This window comes from Enhydra lutris, unplaced genomic scaffold (genome assembly GCF_002288905.1).
Source record: "Enhydra lutris kenyoni isolate GAN:26980312 unplaced genomic scaffold, ASM228890v2 scaffoldscaffold20, whole genome shotgun sequence".
In the NCBI taxonomy this organism is placed as follows: domain Eukaryota; kingdom Metazoa; phylum Chordata; class Mammalia; order Carnivora; family Mustelidae; genus Enhydra; species Enhydra lutris.
In genome coordinates, this window is record NW_019154104.1 from 20,278,016 (window position 1) to 20,298,424 (window position 20,409).

General features: G+C 45.5%; 2 protein-coding genes across 6 annotated transcripts in view; one reads left to right on the forward strand and one right to left on the reverse strand.

Annotated features, from left to right (window-relative positions):
- Positions 1-4,330: 4,330 nt before the first annotated feature.
- Positions 4,331-20,409, reverse strand: part of LOC111148493 (ribosomal oxygenase 1) — a 36,297-nt gene continuing 20,218 nt past the window's right edge. For 2 of the 5 annotated variants that reach the window (XM_022505083.1, XM_022505075.1), the window contains one exon: positions 11,106-11,555. Coding sequence is in view for 1 of the 5 variants with exons in the window: in XM_022505082.1 (XP_022360790.1) it covers positions 4,436-5,020; positions 6,599-6,801; positions 8,339-8,909 (1,359 nt within the window). In the remaining 4 variants the exon portion in view is untranslated. Of the gene's footprint in view, positions 5,021-6,598; positions 6,802-8,338; positions 9,092-11,105; positions 11,556-16,276; positions 16,318-20,409 lie in introns of those variants that run through there. The other 3 variants (XM_022505082.1, XM_022505077.1, XM_022505079.1) reach the window with 3 other exon arrangements.
- The window catches only part of LOC111148492 (HEAT repeat containing 4), a 36,140-nt gene continuing 31,253 nt past the window's right edge, over positions 15,523-20,409 (forward strand). Inside the window, exons 1-3 of the mRNA XM_022505074.1 lie at positions 15,523-16,795; positions 17,981-18,171; positions 19,370-19,510. Coding sequence (XP_022360782.1) covers positions 15,915-16,795; positions 17,981-18,171; positions 19,370-19,510 — 1,213 coding nt within the window. The 5' untranslated portion in view covers positions 15,523-15,914. The remainder of the gene's footprint in view (positions 16,796-17,980; positions 18,172-19,369; positions 19,511-20,409) is intronic.

Consider the following 20,409-nt stretch of genomic DNA (forward strand, 5'->3'; position numbering starts at 1 on the left):
TTTTATTATATTTATAAGTTTATATTTATTTATAAATATATATTTCTTCATATATTTATATATAAAATATATTTATATATATTTATCTATATAGTATATATTTATATAGAAATTTATATTTATTTATAATATATTTATTTTTAGTTTATTTTTATTTAAGATTTTATTTATTTATTTGGCAGACAGAAATCACAAGCAGGCAGACAGACAGGCAGAGAGAGAGGGGGACGCAGGCTCCCTGCCAAGCAGAGAGCCTGATGCGAGGCTCCATCCCAGAACCCTGGGACCATGACCCGAGCCAAAGGCAGAGGCTTTAACCCACTGAGCCACCCAGGCGCCCCCATAAACCAATTTTAAATCCTACCTATACTTCAGCTCCCTTCTGAAATGTCACTTCTCTTAAGTCCTCCCCACCTCCCCACCTAAGTTAGATGTGGTTTGTCCCATCCTTGTATAATACTGTCCCTGTGGCTCTTTTATTCTGTTCTACCTCTACACTAAAATGTTATTTCCCCCACTTGTTTCTACATCCATCTTATTTCAGAAGGGATTAAGGAGGGGCTCTACTCCTCCCTGTGTCTGCTGCAAGGCCCAGTCTACAAGGGACACAGTCATCCACACTCTTAACATCTTTTCGGTTCTGTCCTGAGGCTCTCTCAGGAACCTGCTCCAGGATCTCTGAGGACACTGAGTATTCCAGCATGATAAACAGCGAAGAAATTACCTTGGAGAGTATAGTTAAACCAGTCTGGTGTTTCTAGTCCATGTGCTGAGGAAAGCATGCAGAAAGCATAATCAGTGGTACAAAGAGAAGCCCCCGAGCCCACTATTACCTTTGGCCAAGGGCGGAGGAGGCATTCCTGAGCCCACTGAGGTGTGTGGAGACTAGAAACTATAGGCACCAAATTTTCTTCATGTTAAAACAATCTTCGACTCTTTCATACCTTTTTCTTTTGGCTCTCAAAAAATTTTCTTCTGGTTTAGTCCTGGCTTGGCAGAGCCAGAGAGACCACAAGCCCCTCTAGTTAGCACCTTTACTAAGAGCTTTTTTTTTTTTTTTTTTTAAGATTTTATTTATTTATTTAAGAGAGGGAGAGAGAGCATGAGAAGGGAGAAGGAGACTCCCCAAGGAGCCAGGAGCCTGATGAGGTACTCGATCCCAGAACTCCAGGATCATGACCTGAGCTGAAGGCAGTGGCTTAACCAACTGAGCCACCCAGGCATCCCCCCCGCCCTTTTTTTTTTTTAAGATTTTATTTATTTGTTTGACAGACAGATCACAAGTAGGCAGAGAGGCAGGCACAGAGAAAGGAGGAAGCAGGCTCCCTGTTGAGTAGAGAGCCCAATGTGGGACTCGATCCCAGGACCCTGAGATCATGACCTGAGCCGAAGGCAGAGACTTTAAGCCACTGAGCCACCCAGGCACCCCTCTAAAGGTTTTTTCTTAAGATGACATTTTATTTACTTAGGTGCTGTCTGAATCTGAAGCAGGATTCTCTGTAATGTAGCGATTTAGAAAATTCAATGATAAAACAGAAGAGGAAGGGAAATATAAATAATGTTAAGTCATAATCCATATTAAGAAAAAAGATCCAGTTGCCATGTTTACATCTTAATAATCTTCCTGTTCTTTTTCTATAATTTTGTAAATATGTTTCCAAATGTTATTTGAAAATATTTCCTTGAAAACATCTCTGCTCCGGAAGTTTAATCTTAAGGTCTATGGATGTAACCATCAATTTCTAAGCCTTCCTACTTAATTATGAGAAACAACGTTGCTAGTGTATAATGCCCAATATGTAAATATCTGAATTTTCATTGTTAGGGAGAAGTGTTTCAGATTGCTATCACAGTCATCTTTCTTTGGCTAAACAAGTGTTAATCACTGACTCTAGCAGATTACATTTGCTTTAAAATGTTGTGAACAGGGGCTCCTGGGTGGCTCAGTCATTAAGCATCTGCCTTCGCTAAGGTCATGATCCCGGGGTCCTTGGATATAGCCCTGTATTAGGCTCCTTGCTCAGAGGAAAGCCTGAATCTCCCTCTCCCACTCCCCCGTTTGTGTTCCCTTTCTCGCTGTCTCTCTCTCTGTCAAGTAAAGAAATAAAATCTTAAAAAAAAAAAAAAAAAAAAAGTTTTGAACAAGGTCTGTGTTTGCACATATTTTCATTTGCCTCCCAGAGTTGTGAGGATTAAGTGAGCGGCATAAAGTTGGTGCCCTGGAAGCACATTTCCTTCCCCAACTGCTCTCCTTCCTCCTGGACTAAAACCACTGTCAGTTGCATGTGTTGCTGTGGTATCAGATTTGTGTCAAGTAAAACCTGCCTCTTCCCACCACTTATTTGTTTTGTAAAATCAGTATCTTTAAAATGACATTTATGGGGCGCCTGGGTGTCTCAGTGGGTTAAAGCCTCTGCCTTTGGCTCAGGTCATAATCTCAGGGTCCTGGGATGGAGCCCCACATCGGGCTCTCTGCTCAGCAGGGAGCCTGCTTCCTCCTCTCTCTCTGCCTGCCTCTCTGCCTACTTGTGATCTGTCAATAAAATAAAATGACATTTATGCAACAAAACACATTTTTTTATTGGTATACATACGAATGTTAAAGCAGAATATGTGAAAAGACACATATGAAAATCATCACAAAGATTTTGTGGAGGACGATGGTAGCCTGGGGACTGATGGGCCACTCTGGCTAGATTATTTTGAGCTGAAGTTAATTGAGACCCTGCAGGCTCAAGAGAAACTTTTGCCCTCCCTTAATGACATGGAGGAATCTAAATTGAGGGTCTTTCCCAGAATAAGGGTTATTAACAGAGATAAACTGTATCGGAGTGACCCATCTGTATGGCAGGGCAAACATCCAATTATCAAACATCTTCTCTTCTTATTGCCCTGTGAGCTGCACTCCTTCCCTTCGAAGTCCTAGACCCCAAACCTTTTCTCCTTAGTTCAGGATGATGTTCATACCTCGTTTTCCTTGTCTTGGGAATTTCTATGTCTGTGTGGATTTCCTGTGCATATGCTATCAGATTTGATTTTCTCCTGTTAATCTGTCTCTTGTCAATTTGATTCTTTTTTTAAAAAATATTTTATTTATTTGATAGAGAGATCACAAGTAGACAGAGAGGCAGGCAGAGAGAGAGAGGGAAGCAGACTCCCTGCTGAGCAGAGAGCCCGATGCGGGACTCGATCCCAGGACCCTGAGATCATGACCAGAGCAGAAGGCAGCGGCTTAACCCATTGAGCCACCCAGGCGCCCTTGTCAATTTGATTCTTAGTCCAGTTAGAAGGCCCTATGACGGGACAGGAATTCTTGCTCCCCGACAGTAGTGACAGTGGTGTCGACACTGAAAGAAGGAATATCCACTTGTAATGTTCCAATATTTAACCTTTAACAAAGTTGCTTATACTTACGGCTCTCTTTTCATTCCTGACATAATATGTATAGAGACTTTTTTTTTTTTTTTTTTTAAGATTTAAAAAACATTTCTTTGTGAGAGAGAGAGCGTGCACACAAGCTGGGGGAGCAGCAGGCAGAGGGAGAAGCAGGCTTCCCACTGAGCAAGGAGCCCCATGTGGGACTCAATCCCAGAACCCTGGGATCAGGACCTGAGCCAAAGGCAGATGCTCAACTGACCAAGCCATTCAGTGTCCCAAATGGAGACTATTTTTAATGGTGATGTCACTTAAAAAGAGAAAGGAATAAAAACCCAAAAGTGTTAAAATAATAAATCAGGTGAACTGTCTTTTTTTTTTTTTTTAAGATTTTATTTATTAGGGCGCCTGGGTGGCTCAGTGGGTTAAAGCCTCTGCCTTCTGCTCAGGTCGTGATCCCAGGGTCCTGGGATCGAGCCCCGCATCTCGGGCTGTCTGCTCGGCAGGGAGCCTGCTTCCCTTCCTCTATCTCTGCCTGCCTCTCTGCCTACTTGTGATCTCTGTCAAATAAATAAATAAAATTTTTTAAAAGATTTTATTTTTTTAGCTTTGCGCAGTGGCAGTATCGTAGCCAATGAGGTTTATCCGAGGCGCGATTATTGCTAATTGAAAGATTTGATTTATTTGTCAAATAAATAAATTTTTTTAAAGATTTTATCTGTTAAATAAATAAATAAAAAATTTTAAAGATTTTATTTATCTGTCAAATAAATAAATAAATTTTTTTAAAAGATTTTATTTATTTATCTGACAGACAGAGATCACAAGTAGGCAGAGAGACAGGCAGAGAGAGAGGAAGGGAAGCAGGCTCCCTGCCGAGCAGACAGCCCGATGCGGGGCTCGATCCCAGAACCCTGGGATCACGACCTGAGCCGAAGGCTTTAACCCACTGAGTCACCCAGGCGCCCCAGGTGAACTATCTTTAAGTGTTGCTGCTAGCGTATGTTAGTCTCACTCTCCTAACCTTCAAATAGTGGGCTATATTTTCAGGAGAGTCCCCCTAACTTTTCCCCACCAAGTGTTTGTGGAAGAAAGTCTGGAGCTGCTTCCAAGCATCCACCTGGGCCGTGGCATGAGCTCTGGACTCCCCACCCCAGATGACAGGACCACCCACCAAGATGTGTAGGGAAGCCCGGCACAGGGGGAAGTAGGGAGGCTCAATGTAGTGTCCTGTCTCAGGGTAACAGATGATCTCAGGCTTCTTCTTACCATGGGCCTGCAAGCGCTTAGAGGCCTCATTAGCATAGAATTCACTCTTCCAGTTGTGGTCATCCTGACCTACAAGGAACAGGAAGGCACTCTCAGCTCTTTCTACAGGAATGAAACTCTTCTGGTCAGCTCCTTCCAAAGGGCTGTTCAGGACATCCACAATGTCTGCCAAGCCGTCTTTGGTCAGCCTTACTCGATTTGGGTCTAAGCCCAGAGGGGGCAAGATCTCATCTTTGTAGTGTAAGGCTCCCCCGACATTGGCCACGGAGCCATTGACTAAGACAGTGGCGGTGATGCCCTTCAGGAACGAGGCCATGGAGAGGCAGAGGTCACCTCCTTTGGAACTGCCAAGCAGCCCAACTCCTGGACCCTTTACCTGAGAAAAGGACAGAGGAGGAAGGAGAATGAGGCCATGAACAGCGCAGTGTGACGAGCAAGGCCTGGAATTGCAACAAAGGGGCAACTGAGCCTGAATCTAGGCTCTACCATTTGCCAAGTTTTGCAGTCTTGGGGTATTCACTTACTCTTCCTCTCTATCTTCCTTTCTGCAGTTTCTCTATCATCATTCTTGGTGACTTCAGCAACCACGTGAAGGATATACTCAATACTCTGGCTTATCAGCCTCATGCTCCCCTTCCGTCCTGCCACATTTCACTTACATTTGCTTTCCACTTCCCTCAAATCCATGGCACACCTCTCCCACAACCTAAAACTTCTTAACCTTTAACCCTGCTCACTTTCACTGTCTCCTCTTCACACCAAATGGAGAAAATAAAGCTCTCCAGTAGGAACTCTGCCTCTTTTCACCCTGTGGGATCTACTTAATTCCACAAGAGCTCAAGCTTTCTACCTTCCCTTGGGTTTCTGAAGCACCTCTGTGCTTATCAAAGGCCCCCCTGCTGCCTGCACTTGGCGTCTCCTCCACTCTCATTCTCTAGGACTTACTCCTGCAACTACATCATCTCCCTCCTCCTTCATCACTTTCTACTCTACTGGCTAATGCTCTGTTTTCACAACAAACCCTTGACCTCACATCCATTCTGCCCTGGTGGGGATCAACTGTCTGAGTTGTTCTTTTTGTCTTCCCTCACCTACCCCATCCCCTCAGGATAGTTTGGGTCTGCACTACCCTGCAAGGACTGGTCTTGCCATAGTTACCAACATCTATTACAAATGGCCCTCTGATTCACCACTCAACAGCAATCTTTTTCTCCTTATGGCTTCTACAACAGTACCCTTGACTGGTTTCAACCATTTATTCCTCCTAGGGGAAAAGTACTAGGAAATTAAATGACATATTATTATCATCCCAACTTTTCAGAGGAGGAAAGAGGGCCCGCAAGGTCATGGGGCTAGCTGTCAATTAGTGAAATCAAAACTTAAGTTTAGGGGCGCCTGGGTGGCTCAGTGGGTTAAGCCTCTGCCTTTGGCTCAGGTCATGATCCCAGGGTCCTGGGATCAAGCCCGGAATCAGGCTCTCTGCTCAGTGGGGAGCTTGCTTCCCTTCCTCTCTTTCTGCGGCTTCTCTGCCCACTTGTGATCTCTGTCAAATAAATAAATAAAATCTTAAAAAAAAAATAGTTAACACTGTGGCCTCTCCGAGAGCAGGGTTGTTATGCACAAACATTTAACCTGGGGCCTTCTGGAGATAGTGATTCCAGTTCCCTTTCCCTCTACTTCCTGTATCAAAGCCAGGGTTCTCAAAGATGTTTGGGCTTATTGTGATCTTCTGTAAAATACTGGGATTTAAAATTCCAAACCAACTAAGAACATCTTTACTAGCAGGAAATACAACGACATAAAATTGCATAGAAATGGTCTACAAGAAGTGACTCTGAATGGTAGTGTGTGTTGGAGCCTAGGAGCGGCTGTGGTGAATCTGTCGCATTCTGTGAAAATTAAGAGCAGTTATGAAGACACCGATACATAGATCATAACTCAGAGAAGTTCCAACCTGAGGGTGATCCAGCAGATAGTTGACAGCTTCTTCAAAGTACTCCAGGTGGAGGATCTCCAGGCCTTTGGGGAGGTCTTCATAGTTATAATAAGCCAGAGCCATCACAGCAAAACCCTTGCCAGCCAGCAGACTAGCTCGATGTTCCAGAAGGCCACTTCCAACTCCATAAATGTCCACAATCCCAGGAAAGGGTCCTGGTTCTTTGGAAGAAAAAAAACACAAAACTGAACTATTTCCGAAACTCTCTGCAGTTGTGTCAAAAGCCCTGTGTTGCCTACTTGGTGATGTCAAAGTTTTCTATTGATGATCAGAAATGCTAGAAGCCCTCTGGTCTTCAAGGATCTAGACAGTGGCATAGGCTCAATCCACATTTCCCCTATACCCAGAGCCTCAAAGCACCACAGACTTTTTACAAATAGCATGCCTTACTTTTGTAATTAAAAATAATTGACAAGCAGACAATGAAGAGAGCAAAATCATTACCCACTGCCCCTCCCACCCAAAGCTAACAATGCCAAATGCTAAGGAGCAGATAGAACACTGCTGGTGGAAACGCAAAATGATATTGCCACTTTGGAAACAGCTGAGCAATGTTTTAGTTAACCACTTACTTACCATATGATTTAGCAATCTCATTCCTAGGTATTCATCCAAGAGAAGTGAAAATTTGTGTTCACACAGAAACACTTCTGCAAGAGTTTGCAGTGACTATTCATCATCTCCAAAGACTTGAAACCCAGCCTGGAAACCCGTCTTTCAACTGTTGAATGAATAAAACTGCTTTTGGGTTTTTGTTGTTGTTTTTAAGAGATTTTATTTATTTATTTAAGAGAGAGAGAGAGAGAGAGAGAGAGAGAGAGAGAGATTGAGAGTGTAGCAGAGACTCCCCTCTGCTTAGGGAGCCTGGGATCACAACCTGAGCCAAAGGCAGCCATACTCTACCGACTGAGACACCCAGGTGCCCCCTTCACGTTAACTTTCTTAAACCTTAATATATTGTGAGAGTCAGAAGCAAAGTTGCTATACTGAGAAACCATTAAAAAAAAAAAAAAAAAAAAAAAAAAAGCGCCACCTGGCCGGCTCAGTTGGCAGAGCATGGGAAGCTTCATCTTCGTGTTGTGAATTCGAGCCCCACCTCGAGTGTAGAGATTACTTTTTTTTTTTTTTTTTTTTTTTTTTTAAGATTTTACTTATTTGACAGAGAGAGCACAAGTAAGCAGAGAAACAGTCAGAGGAAGAGGGAGAAGCGGACTCCGGGTGCCCCCAGTGTAGAGATTACTTAAAAATAAAATATTTTTAAAAACAATCATTAAATTTGGAACTACGAGCGCCTGGGTGGCTCAGTCGGTTAAGCGTCCGCCTTAGCCTCAGGTCCTGATTTCAGGGCCCTGTGATCGAGCCCCCCATCTGGCTCTGCTCAGCGGGGAGATGGCTTCTCCCTCTGAAGTCTCCCAATGCGCTCTCTCAGAAAAATAAAATCTTTAAAAAACAAACAAACTTGGAACTACCTATAAATGTTTTCGTTTTCACTTATAACTAACTGTCTTTCCCCTTTCCCTATGATGTCTTCTAACTGACCTCTCAATTTTGGAGAGGCAGACCCACCCCCTGCACCGGGGCCGACTTGGGAGGCCCCCAGAAATCTCTGCAATGTTGGGAGGTACCTCCTTACTGTCGGTAGAAGTGCAGGAAACAAGAGAAGGGTAGTCAGGACAGCCGGGGACCCCGGGCGCTCACCTGGGGGCAGGAAGAGCGTGGCGCGCACCCGGCCCGCGCGCACCGGCTCCCGCCGCACGCCCGGCCGCAGGAAGTCGCGCTCGTGCACCGTCCGGCCCAGCACACGACCCGCGTCGGGCTCGTGGCCGTCGAGCACCTCCAGCTCCACGGCGAAGGGCGCCTGCACGTCTCGTTTCACGAGCCGCACCAGGGGCTTCTCGGGCTCCAGGGCCCAGAGCAGCCCCATGGGCTCGAGCCCCACGAAGCTGCCGCCCAGCGCGGGCGCGCGCTCCAGGTCCAGGAGGCCGCCGGCGTCGGCTTCGTACCGCGCGTGGGCCCGGAAGAGCGCGCCCTTCTCGTCGCGCAGGGACGCGCGCAGCGTGACGGGCTGTCGCGGGGCCAGGCCGCGCACTGCAATGCGCACGGGCTCGTCCCAGCCGCAACGGCCCGCGGGCTCCAGGCTCCAGGTCAAAGTCTTCCGGGCAAGGGCCCCAGAGACGCGGCCACCATGCCACAGCTTTGGAGACCCTGGCAGGAGGCCCCGTCGGCCGAGTCCGGAAGCTCGCAGGATAGCGCCCGAGGAGGCTACCATCTTGCCTTTGGATTTTGGTTCTCGTGTGGTTTAAACAGAGCAGTGAAGAAAGTTAGAAACTGCTCCAAGAGCCTCTAGCGGCGGGCTGCGTCATCTGCACGTTAAGCGCCCCGTGGGGCCGAGTAGCCCGCCAAATTGAGCTTGGAGGGCCAGACTCCTGTCCCGCCAGGTCAGTGACTTACCTGTAAAAGCAAGAGCGAAAATGACACGCATGAACTTGCTTTACGTACTGAAAAACCTGCACTATTGGAGAAGCCTTTCCTAGTTCTGCTTCTGGGAAGCTCATTGGCCCGTGCAGTGTTTCCCTATCAAGAGCTGGCTCTGAAGGGTTCTGGCAGCTGGGAAAGTCTCCAGTCGCCAGTTTTTGTTTTTAATTAATTTTGAGTGGGTTTTTGTTATTTTTCCACTCTTTTTTTTTTTTTTAATAATTTTATTTATTTGAGATAGAGCATGAGAACGAGTGGTTGTGGGGAGAGGGGAGAGAGAGAGGGAGAAGCAGGCTGTGCGCTGAGCAGGGAGCCCCATGGGCGGCTGGCACCCTGGGATCAGGATCTGAGACCAAGTCAGGAGCTTAACTGACTGAGCTTACCAGGCGCCCCTCCAGTTGCCAAATTCTTAACAGCTAAGAGGACTGGAATTTTTTGGAAAAACTGGAAGAGCACTGGAATTTTTTTTATCAGTTTGCTGAGTAATGTCCTCTCATTAATTATCATGAGGTTTCGTTAAAAGTGTGCATAATGGGGTTTTGCTTGTGTATTACCTGTGTATAGGCTTATCTTCCACACCATCCCCACATTTAAGAGGCCTGGAGTTTTACTACCTGTGTGACCAGTGCTTTTTTCCTTATAGGTATAAAAGTAGACAAATGAGATCATAGCTACTGAGGCAAATGTTATCTCCCTCTCATCTGGGACGGCTTACCTTTCCCCCACTTTTTCATAAACTGTGGATGGGTTCCACCTAGTGGTGGATTTTTCACCAAACTTAACTTCAGGCCCTTTTTAAGACCTTGTATTGGATCTTACGTTCATGATTTTTTTTTTTAAGATTTTATTTATTTATTTGACAGAGAGAGATCACAAGTAGACAGAGAGGCAGGCAGAGAGAGGGAGGGAAGCAGGCTCCCCGCTGAGCTGAGAGCCCGATGCGGGACTCCATCCCAGGACCCTGAGATCATGACCCGAGCCGAAGGCAGCGGCTTAAACCACTGAGCCACCCAGGCGCCCAGTATTTGTCCTTTTGTGTCTGACTTATTTCAGTTAGCGCCTTCCATATCCATCCATATATGTAGCATGTATCAGAATTTCCCTCCTTTTTAAGGCTCAGTAGTCTACTGTGTGTATGCAGTACATTTTATTTGTCTGTTCATCCACTGATGGATTTTGGTTTTTTTCCACGTTGACCATTGTGAATGCACTGCTATTAACATGGGTCTATAAATACCTGTTTAAGAGCCCCGGCTTTTAATTCTTTCAGGGATATACTTATGAGTAGTAGAATTGCTAGCTCATACAGTAATTCCATTGAATTTTTAAGTCTCAGTCTTTTCGTCTCAGAAACCATGCTTTTTTGCCCTTTTGTAAGTGTCCTAGGTTCTTTTTTTTTTTTAAGATTTTATTTTATTTATTTATTTGATATATCACAAGTAGGCAGAGTATTTTAAGACACTGAGCCACCCAGGCGCCCCTCTTTTTTTTTTTTTTTTAAGATTTTATTTAAGGATCCCAGGGTCTGAGCATAGCTTGAGCCCAGGCACTAAAGTTGAGTGCTTAAGTTGGTAAGCAAGAATTCGTGACCACCTGAAAAGCTCCAGGTCAACAAGACAGACAGAGCCTCATGCCCAGAAATCTTTCCTGCTGTCAGGACAAATTCTTTTCATAAGGGAACTTCAGAAGACCAGAATTCTGGAGACCTGGGATTATACTAGTAGAAATATGGAATTTGAAGAGTCTCCTTGTAAAAAGTGTCACCAGCTGATCATCTAGCCAGGATTTGGGGAGCAGGAGAGATGGAATTGAACTGTATGATCGCAGGAGATTAAGTGGAGGTGGAGATGAAAGGGGAATGGAAACGACCCCAAAGACAGACCCATTCTACTTTACTATTTGTTCTATCAGCCTACTAATCTGAAGCATGCCAGAGCTGGGTGAACGCTTGAGGGGGAAAAAATATTGAGCTGCACAAACTTAGAGGTTTATTTTCAAAGGATGACCAAGCAGTCTGTTGTACCATCAATCAAGAAATACAATGCAGCTTCCCAAAGTTGTTTAGAAAAGTAAATAAAATAAATAGCTGAGGATACCACTGGTTGAACCTGCAAATCCTGTCAGTAGACCCATGGAATTCTAAAGAGATGGTTGCCTGGCAACCAGTATAAACAGCTTTGGAACCTAAGAAACCAAGAAAGTTTTAAGATGCAGAACCTTGCTTCCCCTTGAAGACTGGGCTGAGGGATGCCACCTTGAAGGTAACTTGAAAACACTGCTACTTTACCAGTACTGAAAGGAGCTTTTAGCGTCAGCTGAATGATGAGAGGCAGTCTGAAGTTGTAGAAAACACTGGATTAGGTGTCAAAAGGGTCAGGATTACTTCAGAGATTAACCAGTACTGTGATCTTCATAGTGTCTCTTCCCTCTGGACCTCAATCTGTAAGATAAAAGGGTTAGAACAGTTAGAACAGAATAATGTTTATGGCAGAGTTTCTGTAGTAATCTCAGGAGACCGTAGTAGATCTGTGTGAGTGCATGGCAAGGAACAGGAATTAGAAAGTAGAGGGGGAAGGGGCACCTGGGTGGCCCAGTGGGTGAAGCCTCTGCCGTCCACTCAGGTCATGATCTCGGGGTCGTGGGATCAAGTCCCGAGTCGGGCTCTCTGCTTGACGGGGAGCCTGCTTCTCTCTTTCCGCCTGCTTGTGATCTCTTTCTCTGTTTCAAATAAATAAAATCTTAAAAAAAAAAAAAAAAAGAAAGTAGAGGGGGGAAATGAAGGAACTTTCTGATGAGAAAGGCAGCAGGGGGAGGGGTCTGAAACAAGCCAGGTTAAGAGGCTGTATTCTCTGATCCTGCTCTCCCCTCACACCAAGCTTCCTTCACAACCCCCACTGATACCTGCTGGGGCTGTAGCTTCTCCAAATTTAATGTGTATAAACACCTGTGAGAGCTGGTTGAAATGCAGATTTCTAGACTTCATTTGCACCGTATTGAATCAATATTCTGGGATGTAGGACACAGGATTCTGCCTTTTAACAAGTTCTTCAAATGTTCCTGATATAGAAGGTCCTTAACCATTAATACAGTCCTCGAAGCTGACTGTCCCCTCTTGGGCCTACCTTAAAACCAGACTCTGTGGGTGGAGGTGAGAGTCTATTACCTTTTTTTTTTTTTTTTAAGATTTTTTTATTTATTTATTTGACAGACATATCACAAGTAGGCAGAGAGGCAGGCAGAGAGAGGAGGAAGCAGGCTTCCTGCTGAGCAGAGAGCCCCATGTGGGGCTCAATCCCAGGACCCTAGAACCATGACCTGAGCCGAAGGCAGAGGCTTAACCCACTGAACCACCCAGGTGCCCCCAAATTATTTATTTTTAAGTAGGCTCTATGCCCAGCACAGAGCCCAACACAGGGCTTGAATTCACAACCCTGAGATTAAGACCTGAGCTGAGATCGAGTTGGACAGCTTAAGCAACTGAGCCATCCAGGCACCCCCTGCTTTGGTTCTTAAGGAACCATTTGTTGGGAGGAGGACCTTGCCTCAATGTTGGTCTAGGTAACATTTATATTTGGATAATATGGAGCCTCCAAACTCCATACAGAGGGTTTTTTCTTCCCTCTCTATCCACCTTCTCTTTTAATTGCCAAGGGCCCCAGTATTCCCGACCGGTTCCCTAAGTGCCCAGTGTACCATCTAACTGTGGGACCCCAGAAACTTACCTTGAGGGGCATAGTCCGTGCTCTAAACCAGTGATGATTCTTCACAGTTATGTAATACTATGTAGCTTGCAAAAAAAAATTTCATACATGTTCTCTAATTTTGAGCTTCATATCAACACTAAATTAGAACAGATACCAAACTCTATTTTCAGATTGGCACACTGAGGCAAATCAGGTGGGGTGGGAAGTACAGAACCTGGCCTTACACTTGTCTTCTGACCCTAAGTCCATCTAGGACAAGCCTCTTTTGACCGAAGCCTTCCACATTTTGTCCTGTCCTCATTCCTTTTTTTCTTTTTTAAAAGATTTTATTTCCTTGAAATCTTGCCATTTGTGACAACATGGATGGAACTAGAGGGTATCATGCTTAGTGAAATAAGTCAATCTGAGAAAGACAACTATCATATGATTTCCCTGATATGAGGAAGTGGAGATGCAACCTGGTGGGTTTGAGGGGTAGGAAAAGAATAAATGAAACAAGATGGGATCGGGAGGGAGACAAACGATAAGTGACTCTTAATCTCACAAAACAAACTGAGGATTGCTGGGGGGAGGGCGGGAGGGAGAGGGGGGTGAGGTTTTGGACGTTGGGGAGGGTATGTGCTATGGTGAGTGCTGTGAAGTGTGTAAACCTGGCGATTCACAGACCTTTACCCCTGGGGTTAAAAATACATTATATGTTTATAAAAATAAAAAAATTAAAAAGATTTTATTTCTTTATTTGACAGAGAGATACACAGTGAGAGAAGGAACACAAGGAGGGGGAGTAGGAGAGGGAGAATCAGGCTTCCTGCTGAGAGGGAGCCCGATATGGGGCATGATGTGGGGCTTAATCCCAGGACCTTGGGATCATGACCTCAGCCGAAGGCAGATGCTTAAAGACTGAGCCTCCCAGGCACCTGCCCTCATTCCTTTTCAAAAACACACAAGGAGTTTCCCTCTTTTCAATAACCCATCATAATGGCTTGACAATTTATAATAACTGATAATGCTAATATGGTATTCTTTCTGGGATGCTGGCATTGTAACCAAAGATTCTATATACCACCTGCTAAAGGGTATATATATCTGGGGACACCCAAAATCATTCTGTATAGTCACCTTGGGGTGAAACCAGTCCTCATCCGTTTTTCAAGTGTTTAGGATCAAAATGCCCCCTGCCTTAGGAGCAAGAATTGACACACTGATATGTTAAGAATGATAAAATGTGGGGCACCTGGGTGGCTCGGTCAGTTAAGCATCTGCTGTCAGCTCAGGTCAAGCTCTGCATTGGGCTTCTTGCTCAGTGGGGAGCCTGCTTCTCCCTCTGCCTGCCACAACCCCTGCTTATGCTCTCTCTCTCTGTCAAATAAATAAATAAAATTTAAAAAAAATGATAAAATGTTGTATCAGGCAATACATAAGGCATGAGAACATGAATGTTGTTTTCATCTAATAATTCATCTTCAAACTGTGAAAGTAGGCACTGTTTCAGAAAATTGTCACTTGTGACCCCCTTCTACCCTTGCCTTAACTTTTTTGGTTTCACTTTTAAAATACTCTGTGCCTTTATGGCCATGTTACCTTCATAGTTGTGAAGAGATGGAATGACTAAATTAGTCTTCTGTGCAAAAATTCCTGACATCATAGTAATCATGTATGATTTAATTGAGTGAGGTTATCAATTCTGGACTAGGGATATCTAGATAAAAGCAGGCTCATAAGAAAAAGAAATAAACCCACAGGTCAGGTTTAATAGAACAAAGTGGACCAAATCGAGTCCTAAGGAGAGAAGGTACTGGAAAGCCAGTGTGTCAGAGAGGTTAAGTGCTCTGGAGTAGTCCGGCAACGAGGTTTAAAACCTGCCTCTGCTACTTACAGCCTGTGTGACCTGAAGCAACCCCTTTACCCACTCAGAGCCTCCACTTCTTCCCATACACATGAAAAACCACAGTATCGTCCCTAGGTAAAGCCCTTGACAATGTGCCGGCAGACCTCACTGCTGCTTCGCTTTGCTGTACTTCACAGATCCTCCGTTTTTGACAGACTGAAGGTCTATGGCAACCCTGTGTCCAGCAAGTCTGCTGGTGCCATTTTCCCAACAGCGTTTGCTCACTTTGTGTCTCTGTGTCACATCTTGGTGATTCTTGCAATCTTTCGGACTTTCTCGTTATCACGGCATTTGTCATGGTGATCTCTGGTGACAACTCACTGAAAGCTCACGGTGAGCATTACTTAGCAATATTTTTTAATTAAGGTATGTGCGTTGGTTTTTAGACATACTGCTATCACACATTCCGTCAGCTACAGTGTGGTGTAAACCAAACTTTTACATGCACTAGGAAACCAAAAAATTCATCTGAGTCACTTTATTATGATATTCATTTTATTGCACTTGTCTGGAACCAAACCCACAATATCTCTGAGGTCTGTCTGTCTTTCATAATTGTCAATTATCATTATTAGACCAAGGAGGGATTTCAGAAGGAAAATTATTTTAAGATTTTTTTTTTTTTTGACAGATCACAAGTAGGCAGAGAGAGGCAGGCGGGGGATGGGGGGGAACAGGCTCCCCACCAAGCAGAGAGCCCGATGTGGGGCTCGATCCCAGAACCCTGAGACCATGACCCAAGCTGAAGGCAGAGGCTTAACCCACTGAGCCACCCAGGTGCCCCAGGAAAATAGGAAATAGGTGCCCCTATGCTATAAGCTCTTTAATCACACAGAAAGCGACATTTTAGGAAAAATTAGATGCATGGATACTGCTGAAAAGCAGTAATCTAATCCCTCATAAGGAGAGGAGGGGCTGAACTTTGGGGACAAAGGGGAAAATTGGAAGCAAGGGGCTGATACAAGGAATATTTAGAATGTTGAACCATTTCTTACTTTTGTCCTTCTAACTCACGTGGCTTCTCCCCACTCCCCCAACCCCATGCTCCTCTGTCTTCCCATTTCTTTTCTGTACTGCTATGGGCTACTGATTTCTACTGACCTAGAGCTCTCACCCGTTCCTCCCATCCCCTCAACAGGATCTGGTCACGCCTCCAAGCCTGCATCTGTACCAGGAAAGAGTGGAAGGAAGATTTTGCCGGGAAACAATGACCAGAACCCAACAGGGAAAGACCCTTCTTTCCCCCCATTTCCATCAGTCACTCCCCCCACGGCTGGGATGGGGCATGAATTTTCACCACTCAAAACCAGGACACAAGGAGTGTGCTTCCTTGTCTAGCGTGCCTCCGGTCTTCAACTTTAGCCCACAGAGGTGCACATACCTCAAGAACCAATATTTGAAAAAGGCTGCTACAAACCTTACCTTTTCTCAGGAGGTGGTATGGCAGCGAGGGCTCCCCAGCACCCCTTATAGCCAGTACAACTTCGACCATCTCTACAAGGCAGGCCACATCATCCAGCCTCCCCCAATCAGCAGGGACCGGTATGAGAAACCCACTGGCTTCAAGTCCTCACGTTCTTCAGGTCCCTCGGCAAGGGTCGCCTCCCAGGCTGTGAAGACAGAAAGGTCTGCCAACCTTAAGAAGCAGCCGAAGGAATCCAAGCCAGCAAATGTGGGCTGGGAAAAATCTCGCCCTCTCATCCCTCATCCCTTCAGGGATCCAGACATGCCAGGCCCATCACTTTCTCTGGACATGAACCTGGAGGAGAGGGAACCCTGGCTGCCCCCTCCTGAGAAGGAGGCCAGAGGCTGGGAAGCCATCGTGCTGGAAAAGCTGAGCAAGCGCACCGCCCGATGGATCCAGAGCAGACGTCCCCTGAGGCCTGGGGCATCCCCCAGCAAGTGGCAGAGCTTTCTGCACCAGCAATACGACTGGAGCCACATCCGGGATGAGCTTACTTCCTCCAGTGACCTGGAGCTACTGAAACAGCTGGAGGAAGAAGAAATAGCAGAATTCGAGAACGAAGGTGTTATCCTGCCCACCTCGGAGCCAGAGAAGCCGGAGCTGCTGCTTTCTGTTTATTATAGGTACACCGGCTGGGGCCTCAGGCACACGTTTGAGAATCCTTGGGTTCCCTTCAAGGACTCCTGGGTTGGTTCATATTCCTTATTCCAGAACACACTGTCCCACCAACCTCTTGTGCTCTCCACTGCCAACCTGTTCTCTGTGATCTCCTTAAAGTAAGGTTCTCAACCTAGCTACTGCTGACCTCCTGGGTTGGAGGATTCTTTGTTTTGGGCGGCTGTCTTGTACCTTGTAGGATGTTTAGTAGTACCCTACTGGATGCCAGCAGCACTCCCCAGTTGTGACAACCAAGGATGACTCCACACATTGACACGTGTCCCCTGAAGGGACCAAAATCACTCCTAGTTGAGAACCACTGCCTTTAGAGGGACTGGTTCTTGGCCTTTCCTAGCAGACTGAGCTATTTTGCTATCTAGGTGCTCTCAGAAATGTATCCATATTAACAGTGAGAAAGCAGAGACCTCAAGGCTCTGAGGTTTGGTTTTGTGTCACTTTGAATAAGGAGCCAACGTGTCACTGACTCCAAAACTGACTGGCAGCTAGACAGAGAACTGAACAACCTGAGGGCTGACGACTGCGTGTTTCTCAGATTGCTTCCTTCTCACTTACAGCTCCAGGGAAGACCAGTGCTATTATAATACCTGATTCCCAAAAGTGAACTAAACGTTAAGTGGGAATCCATTTATTTGTTCATTTATTGGACAAACATAAACTGCCTTCCTACTCTTTGCCAGGTGCTCTGCAAAGTGCTGGGAATACAATGTAAATAAGAGACATCGACCCTTTAAGGAACTTAATCATTTGTTCACTGGGGTGGACAGACATTAACCACATACACGATGAGATGAAGTAATGTAGGAACTTGTTCCCTTCCCCAAGTCTGTGCAACCTCTAAGGGCACCATGTTAAAAAAGGGACTGCTGGGACCCTGACCCCTCTACCGTGCTGCTCACTGTCTGCAGGAGTGGCTCTGCTAGAGGAGGAGGAAGGAGGCTGGAGACAGGCCCTTATGGCGGGCCTGAATATTCATTTGGCACTTTGGGAGCAAGGCTGCTAGTTAAACGTAGAAGTTTCCAGATGCTCATGTGTACATGAGGTGAGCTTAAAGAGGAGTGAGCTATGGGTCTGTTGGAAGGCAGCAGGTCCATCTCCTGTCTTTCCCTTTTCTCCCTGTCCCTCCTGCTAAGATTGCCCAATTACTTGCCACAAGTGCAGATAGCTGGAACTGTCCCTGGCACCAATGAGACTGCTGAGGATATCAAAAGAAAGAAGAACATCTCTCAGCCCCCAAAGGAAAGCCGCTTCCGGCAGGTGAATCCTCGAGCTGGGAAGTTTGCTTACTCCACAGACAACACCTTTGAACAGGAGATCTACTTTGGTAATAGAGCTGGGGTTCGGTGCTGGGGGCTGAGGTGGACATGGCGCAGGGAGGTAGAATTCAGCGGGGGGAATGAAAGAGTCTCGGGTGTGGATAAGAGGCCCTAGAAGACCAACATCCCCTCATGACTAGCACAGGAGAGTTGTCTTGGCAGGGGATAGGCAGTATCTGGTGGGGGAATCTGTCTGTCCCCCACCCCCACCCCTTTCTCTATCCCTTTATCTTACTAAGGAGGTTATTCCACAATCGTGTGGAACGTGGGGTTGTAAAGGAAACAAGATTTGGCTTGGAGAACAACTACTACTTCTCTGCTCTTCTCCTTCTCTCCCTTTGAGATAATCCACTGAGGTGCTATGTTAGAAGAAAATCATGGGCTTTGGAGTCCAGAGGATCCTGGCTTAGCCCCTTCCTACTAACTTTAGCAAATTATATAATCCCTCCGAGCCTCCTTTGTAAAACGATACTAATAAAAATGCTCTTAAAGCCTGGGTGGCTCAGTCAGTTAAGCATTTGCCTTCAGTTCATGTCATGATCTCAGGGTCCTGGGATCGAGCCCCGCATCAGGCTCCTTGCTTGCAAGCACCCTTCTCCCTCCTCCTTGCTCATGTTTTCTCTCTCTCCCTCTCTCAAATAAATAAAATCTTCAAAACAAACAAACAAAAAAGCCACTTCAAGTAAAGAATAGAAAGGAGAGCATCTATAATGCTTCTCGCTCAATGCTCAATAAATGTCCACTACCTTCCCATTCCATCTTGTTAGCTTTTCGATGCCTGGCTTCCAAGATATATGATCTAGGTCTGCACGTTCCAAGCTGTTTATTCTTCCTTGCCCCCATCTTGTTCAACTGTCAACTGAAAGTCTTCTTAAAGTATTTAACAGAATTATTCAGATGAAGTTATTTATGACTGATAAGAAATGAATTAAGATACTCCTTAATTGGGACTTAGCTTTTCATAGGGAACAATACCTGTAAGTTAAGACAGGTTCTGCCTTGGCTTCCAAGCCTCTGTGAGACCACCAGCTCCTACTTCCAAGCAACAGTCACCTTCAAAGGATGCCCCCACATATGGGAATCATGAGTCTTTGGGGCTGAAGAATAAGGCAGAAGGAAATTGGGTGTGATCCTGGTGACTGAAAACCCAGCAAGAGAGGAAGGAGGGTAGTACCAGGGACTCCTTATTTCTTTATCTGTTCACAGATCAAGTCCGGATCATCCACCAGATTGGTGGGAAGAGAGACCACATTTTCTTGGAAAACCTCAACTGCTACAAGAAGCAGCTGTCTAAAGTCTTCCCTGAAACCCCAGAAAGGTGGACGTCCCAGCCAGCTCCTGAACCATGTAAGCAGGAAGTGGGTAATGGGGTGATGATGAAAGTGCACTTTTTTTTTTTTTAAGATTTATTTTAGAGGGGCACCTGGGTGGCTCAGTGGGTTAAGCCTCTGCCTTCAGCTCAGGGTCCTGGGACCGAGCCCCGCATTGGGCTCTCTTCTCAGCAGGGAGCCTGCTTTCCTCCACCCACCCGCCTACTTGTGATCTCTCTGTCAAATAAACAAATAAAACCTTTTAAAAAATCCTAAAATTAGACGCTGTGATAGTGGTACAACTCTGTAAATATACTAAAACCAGTGAATTGTATCATTTTAAAAGGATGAGTTTTATAGTATGTGAATTCTACCTCACAGCTGTTATAAAAAACAAATCCCCCTGCTGAATTCAGATGCCCCATCACCTGTCTCACTGGCTTCACACTTTTCCCCTACTGTGCTAGATGTCTGCCCTCTTTTCCCCAGAACATAGAACATTTGATGAACAGAAGCTGTAGAATCTTTCCCAAACTTCCTTTTTTAAATAGTATTTGAAATTGGGGCACCTGGCTGGCTCACTTGGTGGGAGTATGCAACTCTTTTTTTTTTTTTTTTTAAAGATTTTATTTATTTGACAGAGAGAGATCACAAGCAGGCAGAGAGGCAGGTAGAGAGAGAGGAGGAAGCGGGCTCCCTGCTGAGCAGAGAGCCCGATGCGGGGCTCGATCCCAGGACCCTGAGATCATGACCTGAGCCGAAGGCAGTGGCTTAACCCACTGAGCCACCCAGGCGCCCTTTGAACAAGAATGTTAAAAGAGTTATCTTACACCTCTCCCACCGTTGTATTCTATGTGTGTGTGTGTGTGTCTGTGTCTGTGTCTGTGTAGTTGTTTCTTTAGTTCACAGGTTTTCACTTTAAGAATGATACTTGGG